The sequence below is a fragment of the Limulus polyphemus genome, unplaced genomic scaffold, assembly GCF_000517525.1.
Source record: "Limulus polyphemus unplaced genomic scaffold, Limulus_polyphemus-2.1.2 Scaffold3921, whole genome shotgun sequence".
Classification (NCBI taxonomy): domain Eukaryota; kingdom Metazoa; phylum Arthropoda; class Merostomata; order Xiphosura; family Limulidae; genus Limulus; species Limulus polyphemus.
Window position 1 is genome coordinate 25,641 of NW_013669531.1, and position 13,706 is coordinate 39,346.

Here is a 13,706-nt window from a genome sequence, read left to right on the forward strand (position 1 = left end):
AGGTGATCAGCAGACCAGATGGAAAAAACAACTGCAGAGAAAAGAAATTTTCCAATCAGAAATCAGTTACGAGATAATAGGTTAATCACTAGAAACTAGTTTCCAGTTCTCTTGGCAAGCACAATAAGATGAGAGGAAAAACATGGGGATGGGATACACATCCTCTCAATGATGTATTTGGCCTAAAGGTCTAACACTGCATCCTTGAAACGTTGAAGATAGACAAGGATGGAGGGAGTAACAGAGCATCAAATGACTTTTGTTGATGAAAATGCTGGATATTTTAACACATTTTCAACATTTCTTTGAAAATCATCTAGACAGGTTGCTATAGTTAACATTTACCAAGCACAAATATTCTGAACTTTCCCTCCTCCACAACTGACAAATGTTCCTGTTATTATCACAACAGTACTTATTACTATATTTCCCCATGCTGATGAATTTATTATTAAAATCATGTTTTTAGTTTTTCTGCCAAGAAAAACCCTGTCCATTAAAAGATGACAACAATGGTTTCCTTGATCTGAATGGATCCAGATAGTATATCCAACAATTGAAGCTGTTAGTCACTGGGCAGGGGCACCACACCTGAAAAAATACAAGTATACTGATTAAAGGTGCAAAAATAAAAATTCTTAAATGACAATTTTGTAAAATTTTTTCTGAAAAATGTTTACATTATGTATGTCACTTTTCTTTGAATATCGATATTTCTTGATTACCCAATTTTGTAAATGTAGGAAAATATAAGAAAAAAATACAAAATATAGGGGAATAATGGGTATTTCTGTGAAATATAGGAGTACTTAACATCCTGCAGGAGAAAATAAAAGTGGAAATGAAAAGAGGAGCAAAGAGAAGGGAGATGGAGAGAGAAAATATAAAAAAACCTAATCCATCAGCAGTAAACCAAGACCAACAGATGACAAAGAGAGAGAGATGGGTACCCACTGACTCAACAGGATAGTCACTGACAAGTAGAGTGATGAACCAGCCATCGGGAAGCAGGAAAACAAGGAAAAAAGGTGGAATGAAAGCCAGATTGGGAAGGGTATGGGTAGATTGAACTGGCCAAGGAACAGAAGTTGAAGGGCAAGGTTGAGAAAGACAATAAACATGGAAAAATAATGAGGACTGAGATTGTGCCACTTTAGCCCAGGTCTCCAGTGAAACATGAAAACCACTGAAGACTTTAGAGCAAAGAAAAGGAGCCCATTGAAGACATGTACACAAAATGGTGTACATTGACCCTTTTGCAACAAGCATCCTTTACTACACATTACAAGTTTTTTAGGAACTTACATTCAAACTTTTATTAAACTACTTTTTGTTTATGTTATACCAATTAGTATAGCATAAAATCATAGCTAATAATCCATATTTTAATAGTATGCAAGTTTTAAGTTCTTGACTTTATTAGGCAATATTTTAAAAAATCCTGAATTTCTCCTGGTGTGAGAAATGTGACATTTTTTCTCTAGGCATCCCCTCTTCTGTAATTTATTCATCACCCCTCCAATAGGTATGAAATTTAACGTAAATTACTCACTGTCAAATCACCGATAGATGAAAACCTTGGCTTTCTATTGGTTATAAATAGTATAATATTAAATATAAGATAGAATTATTGACAAATCCTGAAAGAGAGGATGAGACAGGTGTGGTAAGAAGGGTCGGATTTTCTGTTTGATGGCTCTATAACCAAACAAGATTGAAGGCTATAAAAAATTATGTTTTATCTGAGTGATGGTCCTCAACTTTCCAAAATCTTTCTGGATTTACTTTTTCATAAATAAAGTACTTACCTGGACCTTCTTTTTTTTTTGCTGTTGACTGTTGATGACACTTAACCCTACTTTTTTGTACTAATGGTAATAGTGCACTAACTAATTTTTATTTAATTAAATAATGCACCAATGAACATAGAATAACAAAAAGTAGACAATGTCCCATAACTATCACAATTTTTTTGGCTTTCTAACTATGGGACAATAGCCATTTACAAATTCATCCACGCTAGTCGATATCTTTCCCATGGGAACGAAGCTTGTACTAAAAGAGAAATTGGCAATTCTCTGTTCAGGAAACAATGTAATATAATTCAACTTTTTTCCTAGATTGGTAAGGTGTTACACAAAGTAAAACAGGTTAAAATCATCATCCAAATGGCCACTCACAACTGAGGAGAAAGAATGTCAGTTGAAGGTATGGAAGAAGGAGGCCTAGTAAGCATGAGGTAATCCACAATGTGTTGATAAAAGACTATAATATCTTCAACAGTTAAAGAGCCTCCAGAAGCCATTGTAGAAAAAGGGCTTGTGTATAACTTTGTCACGTTCACAGGAAAAATAGAGGTCAGCATCCTTTGAGATTTTACAAAAAGAATTAAGCCAAAGAAAATGAAAACCAAAATTTCATTAACAAATGCAAATCTCATCAAAATGTACTTAGATGAAAATTTTTGAATAGGTCTGTTCAATGCAATGCTGAGGAAAAGAATGAATTTATCACAAGTGCATATAGGGAGTTAATGCATATGGAGGTTATGTCACCTCCTATTGGTGGAAGCCTATTGTTGCACAGTTCATATTCAGCATGTGAATTTAGGTGGGGGTTAGCTCAAGACTTAGTGGCTTGCAAACCCCTTAGTCAGATGCACAAAGGAAATAGCATTTCTGTGTATGGAGGTGAGTTATTATCTCAGAAGTATGGATAAACAAATAAAATACCAATTGAACTTATATGTGCAAAACTTTTTTTGTTGTTGACTCATTTATTTTTCAGGCTTTTATTTTAATTTCCTCTTCCTACACTAGTTTTCCAGATATTTCTCCTAAATCAATTAGTAAAAGGTTTGGCTTTAAGTAACCAAACCTTTTCAGTTTTTTGCATTTTTAGAAATAATTTTATCTTGAAATTTCACAGTCTAAGGTACAGAACAAGTAATGTTTAACTAGGAAAACAGTATAATTAATTTAAGTGCTTCATCAATTATGTTTTAAGAAAAACGTTGTGTTAAATAAACCATATCAGTGAATACAACTAGTCTTAGCCAGTGTAAACCTACTTCAAATCTTGCTAATGTAGTACATTTTTTTCTAATATTCACAGAAAGATATCTGTATTGTTTATTTGAGTTAGTATTACAGTTTCTAACCTTACTCATCTGTGAACGTAGTTTAAGTTTGTTCTTGACTGTTTGTAACTTGTTTTAAAAATTTGTTTTTGACTGCTAGTTTTACTTATTTTGCATTTATCACCTGTTTAACCATTGGACTAACCAGGTGGACAAAGAAATCTAAAACATAACACACAGACAACAAGGAATGATTTCATCCTGCAAGGCTTCCTACCCATTATTTTACAGAATTAAATAAGAGATGCTAAGAAACTAACCCATCACATCCACCATTACTGAATTACCAAGCAAAACTGAGAATCCTAAAAGAACCCAAGGTAAAAATGGGGCCTGAAAATTTATTAGTCCAAAGAAATTCATTCGAATGTAGGGGTTTCGACGACTCCAAATATATACCAATATAATTGTAAAGGCTTGTCCCAAGAAAAGAAGGTTAACAAAGAGAGCAATTATCTGACCTAAGAGTTAAGGCTTAAACAAACTTCAAATAAATCTATGTATCTTTGCATTTATTTTCCAATTTAATTAACCAAAATTATAATTACTGAAACCCATTTTTGCGATAGCATATTTGAAAATTTTAGAAGTACTGATTTAAAACTTTTTATGAACTGAAAAATTCTTTAAAAAAAAGAGGATACAATTAAGACTGTTCCTCCAAATATGAACATGAAAAGAAAATCAGCTGTTCTCCCTCGGAATGAGCCCTCTTCCAACATGCGGCAGTAACGGTAGGTAAAAATCATATTGAAGAGAAAATTGAATCCTAATGATCCAAAAAATAGAAATGTAGTCATTAACCTCCATACCTGAAAAGAAAAAATTAACAGAGAGTATGAAATCATAAGAAAATCACACACAACTATAAAATTTACATCCAATCATTCCATCTATTAAATGTTATTCTATATTTTTAACTTTTATAACTTTCGCATAAATGCATCACTTTTATGCAAAACAACACTAAACATATTGAATTTTTTGTTTACACCAGTACTAATAATTTTTCAGGAATTAAATTTTTAACAACTATATACTTTAAAGAAACTCTTTAAACCAAGTCAGTTTTATTACAAAAAAAGGAGAGTACTGTCCAGACAATAATTATAAAGTAAGTACCAAAATATTAATTTTTTTCTCTCTCTCTCTGTATTTATTTTAGATTTAACATAGAAAGGAAAAAGTGCATAGTAGAACAGCATCTCTCTACCTTTGATGATTTTGTAATTTAAAAATATAAGGACAAAAACTACTAGTGTGGTTCATATGAGATATAACAACCTGGATGCAAGAAGCTTTTTTTGGAGGGGGGGGGGAAGTTGCCTGAAGTTACTTGGATAACAAAAATTAGTTATATTTGGCATAAGCTTGAAATTTTATCATACACAAAGAAGTTATCTAGAAATTATGTTAACATATTTATAAACATTTATTTCATGCATGCATGCTACAATGTACCTCAATTGGTCTAATGGAATTCAAGTAGCTATTTTGGCATAAGTTTAAAGTTCCAATTTCTGAATCACAAGTAAACAATTTTTTAATATAATTTCATACTATATGTGTGTGTCTGTGTATATGTAAATGGTTTCTTTAATACAGAAAGATACAATGCAAAACTAAAGCTTTTAATAAAATATGAAATAAAATTATTCACTCACCTGGTAATGTTTTATTATTAAATCAGGGTTAAAATACAGCTGGAAAGGTGACACTATGTCCAATTGCTAAATAAAAAATAAATAAAAGTTAATAAAATAATTTTTAATGCTTAAATGTATTTCACACACTAACTGTTACAACTAACTGAAAATCTGTATATCATTGTGTGACGTTTAAAATTACTTCAACAGGACATGTTAATGAAGACTCCCGATAATTAATTAATGTAACAGACATTTGTTGGCTGTCTCAAAAACTATACTATTAAATTCAACTTCTGTATTGCTGTTTAAGTGGAAACAATTGCACCTATATTATTACTATATTACATAAAATCACAACTCACAATAGCCTTTTATATAAAAAAAATTAAATATATGTATAAAGCACCAAAATATAAAATGAAGAGAAAATTTGTTTTAAGATTGTACATAAATTCATAAGCAATAGTAAGAAAATGGTAACTTTAGTGTTTCAATTTACACAGGAACAAATTCATATATGTATTTGTGTATTACTGTAGTGTTTCTAACACAAAAACAAGAACCTTTTTCCACACTTAACCTACCTCAACAAGTAAAAATTAAAGTTCATGCTAAGTTATGATGCAACTCTTTAGTGACTCATAGCTACAAAAACTTCAGTGTTGCCTGTTGATTTTTATTAGGTCTAGAAAAAAAGGCTTTGATTCCTATTACTTACTGAAAAAAATAGGGTGATGCAGATACATATTTTATGCTATAAATGCAATTGTAATACATCAGATTGTACTAGATGCTAAGCACTATCAGAAAAAGTATCATGTAGACATATGGTCACTACAGAACACTAACAGAAAGTTGTGTAAATAAGTCAAGGTTATGCATTTTGTATCAAATGTAACTCATGTAAGAGATTCATTATGGCTGCATCTCCCAGTTACTATAGAGCACAGACACAAAGTCATATACAGAGTACATTTTGACACTGTCTTGAGATTACAACACATGGTTACTATTGACCAAAAAAAAAGTTATACATACTTTTATGATATGGAATGTGTTCTGAACATATTAAACAGAGTACATACCTGACAAAATTATTTTGACATGTTTGATGGCACAGTTTGTTAGGTTAGCCCATGAATCATTTTTCAAATTTAACAGAACACTGTTAAAACTTTATTCGAACAAACATGATAAAACAAAAATAGTCAGTTGCCATAAACAAAATAAAATACAGATTTGAATACTGTTACAGTATGAGGTATTTAATAACCTAGGTATATTGAGAATTTCAAAAGTATTAAAAGTTAATGTTCAAAACTAGTACACACTACATCCATATGGACTTCAGAACCTCTTGGAGAATAACCTACTGTTTATTACGAACATATGGCCGATAAACAATAGGTTCTTTTCCTGCACTTGTTTGACTGTTCCAGTAAACCGTGACACTGTCTTTTGTAGGGAAATGTGTGAGCATTTGTTAAAGATAACAGCCAATATTCTAGCCCCCATGATAAAATGTTTGACATTGCCTGAATGGAAACTCAGCTATAATTGGCTGAAAGCACTGACACACCATACCAACTAACAAATCAGAGATGTGGTTTCTTATGACTTTCACCTTGGACAATATGGTAGCAGATTGATGCAATAATTTAATGAAAATATTTCATTAGGGTTGGTCAGGTTAGTTTTTTTTTAGGAGGGGAAGCAATGAAAAAAATTTAAGGTTGGACATTTTTATGTAGGGTTGGTCAGGTAACTAGAAGCAAATTTCTTTTTTTCAGACCTTATTGACAATATTGAACAAATGTTTGAAGTTATGGGAATGCAATAGGTAAAGCATGAAAAAAGTATTTTGTGCAATTTAAAATTCAAGTAAATAAAGATAATTCATCTTTTTTTACATTAAAGATGCAAATAAAAATGTTTTATTGTTATACAATATCATATTTATAGCCTTACAAGAGAAACTCATGTTAACTTGATGAGAAAAAGAATCTCAGCATAACTATTACAAAATCTCTAATACTTTTTGGACAATGTATGTTAACTAGTAAGTAGACAAAAATGATTTACAATTGTATATATATAAACATATTGAAAACAAGTCAAAGAATGCATTCAATACATTCCATAAGATGTTTGTTCAACCTAATCTAAAATACTGCATTGTGTTTTGATCACCTCATTTAAGAAAGGATGTTGAATTGTTGGAAAGAGTTCATAGACAAGCTATCATAATGATTCAAGTTTGGAGGGGCTATCATATGGGGGATAGCTTGAAATTTCATGAAATGTGTTTTGCAATAAAACGAGTTTGGGGTAATATGATTTAAGTTTGAAAAATTTTTGAGGTTTGGAACTCATAATTCCTTGGATAATTTTTAAAATTCAATACTACCCATGGACAGCATGGGTAAATCAGAATGGGATTGCTGCCCATCCCTAGATTGAATAAATTGGTGTGGTCTGCTTTTAAAAATAATATTTCATGATCACCCATTGCACTGTTTCTCTATTGCATTCCCCCCTTTCTTCCAGTGAAGTATGGGAGTTCTTATCACTTACCAGTTCCAAGCCGCTGGGGTGGTTGACCATGGAGGCAACCTGCTGGATAGGTTCCACAAAGATGGCTATAACCATTCAGTTCAGAGTAGGATGGTGGTGCTCTGCCAGTGTAGAGGGAGTTACAAGCTCCTCTGGATGAGTAACTAATTTCCTGTGTTGAGATGCCCAAATGCAGTTCACCCTTCCAATTGGGTGCCCTCCTCCTACACTCTTGTGGATGCCGGTACCTAGCAAGTGAGGTTTTGGAGATCAAGTGAACGAATCACATAGGTCCTCACACAGGTTTCGGGTTGTCCATCTTTCCCTCTCGACTTGTCTTCTGTGTTGTGGGTCACAGAAGGTCTATGTGGCCTGTTTCTGCTTCTGTCCTGGGTTTTTCCTTGTCGGGTGATGAGATTGTTACTGACCTGGGATTGTTTCGGGCTGGTTTCATGGTCACAGTGATTGAATGCATGCAATGGACTTCTCTCGGATTTCTGAATGACACATTCCCAGATCCCTGGCATTAGGCTACCCTGCGAGTTCCTGAAGACAAATGTTAGGTTCCCTCTTGACTCTGGAACTTGAGGTAAAGAAGATATAATCCTCAGCCTTCCATTGTGAGAATGTCGGTACCCAGCATGAGGTTTTGGATGTTGACTTACCGAGTATGCTCCGTAGTGCCCTAGTCACTCTACACCATGGGACACATCCTCACTTCCCCATTTTCCATTGTGGGATTGAGCAATTCTTATTTCTGTTTAAGATCACATTGCTAAACTATCCTCTCCCAACTTTGAAAGCTTCTTTTACCAGACTATCTAGAATTTCCCTCACCACAGAAGTAAGACTTAACTAGTCTTCTATAGTTTCCAGGGCAACTCTTATCACCTCCATTTAAAAATAGGAGTAATATAAGCAACATTTAAATCCTCAGGCACCTGCCCAGTGCCCATTATCTACTGAAAAATGTAGGCTCACATATCTGATCTTTGACCCCCTTTAAAGCTCTTGGGAAAATCTTGTCTGACCCTGATGCTTCATCTATTTTTAATTGCCAATATTTCTCATTGAATGCTCAGTGTCAGGTATAATATAAATATCTTCTCTTGTAAAAAGAGAAGAGAAGAAAATGTTTTAAAGCTCAACCATAATAAAATTATAAATAATAATAAAATTGCCATCAGCATCCCTTAAGGGCCCAATCCCTATTCTCAAATGTTGCTTGTCTTTAACACACTGAAAAAAAAATCCTTGCTGTAGTTTTAACATTATCATCCAGCTGTTTCTCACTTTTTGAATTCCTGATTTCTTTTTTCAGTCAAAACCTAGCCTTTCTATAGTTATGTAGATCTTACAACCTATCTGTCAATTCAAACTTACAAAATCTATGTTAATTATACCTGATATTTTCCTTTATGTTTTTCGAATAAGCATCCAAAAGCATAGGAGAAAATTTGAGATTTTGAAAATTCTGGAAGAATTTTTGGCTATGGAAAATAAGAAAAAGGAAAAAAGGCAAAACCTGCAAAGAAAAAAAGATGAAAGAAAAACAAAGAAAGGAAAAATGAACTGTAGATCAACTATTAGGCTTTATCTTTGGAGCTATGCTGCTATGACACTTCTCAATTAGTCAGTCACAGTGAAAAATTATGGAATAAGAATTTTAGAAACCTTGATTGAATGTATGGGAAAACTCTGTGTTTTTTGTCTAAGAATATTTACCTATGTTCTGTCTTTTAAACCAATTAGATTTGATTTTCCTTCTCCTCTGTTGAAAAACATGCCTATCTTTAATTAAAAACAACTTATTTTGAAAAACTTCTCAAATGTGTTCTACATTATCTTGTAACTCCTTATGCCAATTCACTAATGACAAATCTTGTCTCATGGCCTTAAAGTTGCTTTCTGAAAATTAGGAAATAAAATTAAATCTCTTTTTTATTTCACCATGTAGCAAAACATCAAATCTAATAATGCAATGGTCACTCTTCCCCAAATATTCCCCCTACTATAGGGTCACCAGATGTTCCAGTTTTTGGAATGCTGTACTGGTGTCCTGATAGACCTTTTCAGGATACCCAAAGGTCCTAGTTTTCATTTTTTCTCAGTAATCTGTAACTTCTTTATATTTCTATTCAGTTCTATGAGCTTCTGACAACCGTAGATCAAACTTTTTCAACTGAATAGAGAAATTATGAAACAGCTTGTATGACACATCATAGCCTTTACTGTTTCCTATAGAGATGGATATATGGTAGGCTACAGTAGATGACATTATGTCACTATTAGTATACATCACTGAGCACGTGATTTAGCACTCACCAAAACAAAGAGACAGCTGAATGCAAATGGCAGGTGCTTTCTATTTTCAATCATGAAGCACTTATTTAAAGTAACTGAAGTATAAACATGAATAACAGTTCATCCAAATTTTATGATAAACTCCAACCAAATAAGAAGTTGTTTGAAAAAATCCACTTTTTAGAGAGGTATATATATAGCCAGGGCCACCAAGAGCTTTCATGGGTTCTGGGGATGGATTGGTATGTGGGTCCCCAATTGTTTATAAATTTCTCTAAAAGAGGGGAGGGTCATAGTTATAAGTTCTGAAAATCTGAGTGTGTCCCAGTTTTATGATTTCAAAATATGGTCATCCTACCCTACTTGATCTCTTGCAACCTTATTATAATCCTCATTAGCAGCTGCAAACATGGTGTCCTCATCCCCATGGATTGTTTTCTAGCCATTTAGAATAGAAAATTATTCAGAATCACTTCAACAAATTTCTCTCACTCACTAGTTGATTTCATGCAATCTCAGTCAATGTGTTTAACATGAAAGACTCCCATAATTACTGCACTAATATTCTTAGTAGTAAAAGCCCTTATTTCATAATAAAATTAATGTTGACCTTATCTGTCTGATCAGGTGGCCTATAACTAAAGCTTGGTTAACTCAATTGAAATTACAACTAAATTGATTAATATTATGAAAAATAATCAACTAATTGAAACTAGTGTTTCCAACTGTTACTGTTTTCGAATATTCCAACTATCCAAGTAATCAAGGTTGTTCAGCTTTATCAATTAATACCATAACTCACGAAAATATCCACGTCTTAGGTGAGAATAATCAATTACTTGATTGAAGTCAATTAATGAACCCAAAAATTAACCAATTAACAAAATCCACTAATTGCTCAGTTCTTTACACAACATTTGCCAGATAAAAACTTTCTACCTTTGAAGCCACTGATTGTAAACCATATGGATTCAACTATTTGACTACCATATTTTAACATGCTGTAGTTCATCCCTTATACGAACAGCCACACAATCCCCTATTAAATAACTTGTAACCTGGAATTCCAAAATAATTTCTATTATCAGTATTCTTCAATAATCCCCATTATATCATAGGATTCCATTTCAACTAGAGCCCTAAAACCATGTATTTTGTTTCTACTACTATGTTTCTATTCTCAAATTTATTTTGGTTATCTTTAAACTTGGACTCATTTTTAAAACAGTTATTATGATTTAAGTTTTGTATTTCCAAACTCCTTGTTACCCTACCTTTTTATACTATTCCCAACTTTCCAAGCTCCATCACTATTATGCAGGTTTAGCTTAAACTATCTTTATTGAATTTTACATTAAGAATTTTTCCAAACATCCAACTACCTAAGCTGTTTATGTGGAGCTCATCTATTGCATATAATTCTCCCTTACCCTGTAAAGTATCCCACAGGTCCAACCAGTTCATCTGTTGCTCTAAACGTATCTCTGATAGTGATATTTTCATTTAAGCCTTGGGTTCAGCTAAGTAATTCAATTCAGCATTTAGCTCAATGGAGAGCTCCCAAAAAGGTCATACTTGAGTTAAAGTAGTGTTACTTTTCTAAGAGTGACCAGCTTAAGGAATAGTTTGTCTTCAGGTATGGTAGAAGCTGTTACACTGAAAGAGTATTAAGAGGAAATGGATGAGTATTTTATTTTAGAGATCACAGTTGGATATAAGAAAAGGGGTTTCTATATGCACTTTGAAAGAAGATGGTAGTAGAAAATGAAATAACCTAAATGGGCCAAACAGCTCCTTGTTATCCCTTAGAAATGTTTAAAAAATTGAGTTGTGTTATGATTTTCTTTACAACACATACAAATACTAACAGCTGTATTTCAAAAGCTTACAATATGCAAGCACCAGAATATTATTTTATAAATATTAATTACCTTCAAAATAATACACCATTCTACTAGTTTTATTTCTTAAAATGTACCTTTATATTACAAAAGAAGCAAGAGGATGATAGAAAGTTAGCCAAACAGAAATAAATAGAACACAAAATCCTAGTTTAGTAATAAAACCTAGATGTCTTCCTTTAACATTTTGAGATATTTCTTTCCTTCTGTATCCATCAGACTGCTTGAAATTAAATATATTTTCACATGTTTTAATCAGTGATTCATACCCTCCCTCTTGTGATGTAATGGCATTTCTGTATTTAATATTTGAAAGAAATAAGCAATTTTAACCATATTTTGTCTTTTTACATACGTTTTATCACACTGCAGATCTATTACTTCCTTATTCACATAATAATATAAAACATATTAAAAAATCTGTCTTTTCAGATTTTGTATTAGATTCAATATTATTATTATACAAGTAAGAGAGAGAGATGCATTTACAACATGACATACCTGAAAAGACAAAGATGTAGTTAAAACAACTGTACTTTCAAATAATAATATGTGAAATTAATATGCTACCACATCATATAAGAGCAAGCATAAACCAATAATTTGTAAAAAAGTATCACCAATTTAATTTCATGTAGACTTTCAGACCCAGTAATAACTGAAAATGCCAAGGTGATCAAGTTAAAACTCCTGTCCAGGATCTAATTGTTAGACTAACAAAACCTCATACAGTAAATCACTGCACAACTTAAATTACCCTAAAATGGGAGATAAAATTCTATTTCAGAATAAACTATGTTTGCAGTAATTAACCTATTTGAAGTGTCAGTCATAACTGCCCACTTCAAATTTTCAGAAATCAACTAATGAACTAGGCTGCTTAAATTACACCTAAACTAAATCAATTTTCTCTGAATCTTTTGCATACCAGAGAGAGTAGTGCATAAACTTGTATTTTTAACTTTAGAACTTCAATAGAAGAAAGAAACATGCAGTCTTTCCCATAATCTTTGTAATTGTGTATGTATAAAACACTTCAGCAAAACAAAGTTTAATTCTGGATAAAAAAAGATGCCTTGAGTCCCCTCCTCCCCTCGTGACTTTTGTTTTCCTATGGGGGAGGGGGCCTTTGAACAATATTTTATGTAAAACTATTTTATTATGATTGTGCAAAATTTCTAATTGTATTGATAAATTGCTATTATTTTGCACTACACTACAGCAAAAAAAAGTAAACCATACTTCAAACACTCACTAGGCCTAGAAGCTAAAATACTGGAAAAACAGTTAATTGGTTAGTTAATGCAGTAACACAATTACTGAATTAGCAAATCATTTAACACAATACGTGAACCTACCACTGCTAATGTAGTTAAAACGCATGCCGTCGTATAGGCACGAGTTACAGGAGGTATCTGCATATATTCATGTTGGATGTTGTAGAGTGCCATATTATTAAACAGGATCCAACTACTGCCCTTTATCTATAAAAACTTTATCAATAAAATGAAGTTTAAAAACATCAAAGAGAACGACTCAATTTGAATTGAGAACTAGGCCCTAGAATATGTTCTTCATCAAAATATAACGTTAAAATTCAATATTTCCCCAAAAGTTATAATGACAATGCATTTCGCAAAACAGCACGATAAAATTTATTCAAGGCCGTTTAAAAACAATTTTTTCTTGAAAATAGGATTTAATCTTTAATTTAAGAAAACTGAAAAGTACAACAACATAAAACTGTAGATTCTATTTGATGTGAATAGCCACTAGAAGGCGCAGGTTACACTTGGCTACAGACTGTCTGGTTTTATCGCACGTGTACAACAGTTATTACGTACAGTTATTTTTTAAATCTATCTTGCAATCACCTAGAGCATTTATTTATCGTTAAGAGTTCTTATTCGTATTCCGACGACGTCAACCCACGTGCATGGCACAAAACAAGTCACTGCGTTTTGATTTGATTTTCCGCTTCTTTTAATGACGTCACAGACACTAAACTACCTTCTTTTATTAATTACTCAGTATTTTTTTTAATAATTGGAATACAATTTATAGATGCCAGACTGTAAAATAACTGCCGCAAAGTATATTTTCTGTTGTAGTAAAAACTATACTTGATATCATAAAATACATTACAAAAGAAAAACAAGT

General features: G+C 32.4%; 1 protein-coding gene across 3 annotated transcripts in view; it reads right to left on the minus strand.

Moving 5' to 3' along the window:
* Positions 1 to 13,514, minus strand: part of LOC106470281 (derlin-2-like) — a 21,332-nt gene extending 7,818 nt beyond the window's left edge. Inside the window, exons 1-4 of one of the 3 annotated variants that reach the window (XM_013930827.2) lie at positions 12,905 to 13,514; positions 4,804 to 4,869; positions 3,784 to 3,951; positions 3,400 to 3,595 (exon numbers count right to left, since the gene is read on the minus strand). In XM_013930827.2, coding sequence (XP_013786281.1) covers positions 3,400 to 3,595; positions 3,784 to 3,951; positions 4,804 to 4,869; positions 12,905 to 12,997 — 523 coding nt within the window. In that variant the 5' untranslated portion in view covers positions 12,998 to 13,514. Of the gene's footprint in view, positions 1 to 3,399; positions 3,596 to 3,783; positions 3,952 to 4,803; positions 4,870 to 7,362; positions 9,608 to 12,474; positions 12,740 to 12,904 lie in introns of those variants that run through there. The other 2 variants (XM_022398887.1, XM_022398886.1) reach the window with 2 other exon arrangements.
* Positions 13,515 to 13,706: the final 192 nt, after the last annotated feature.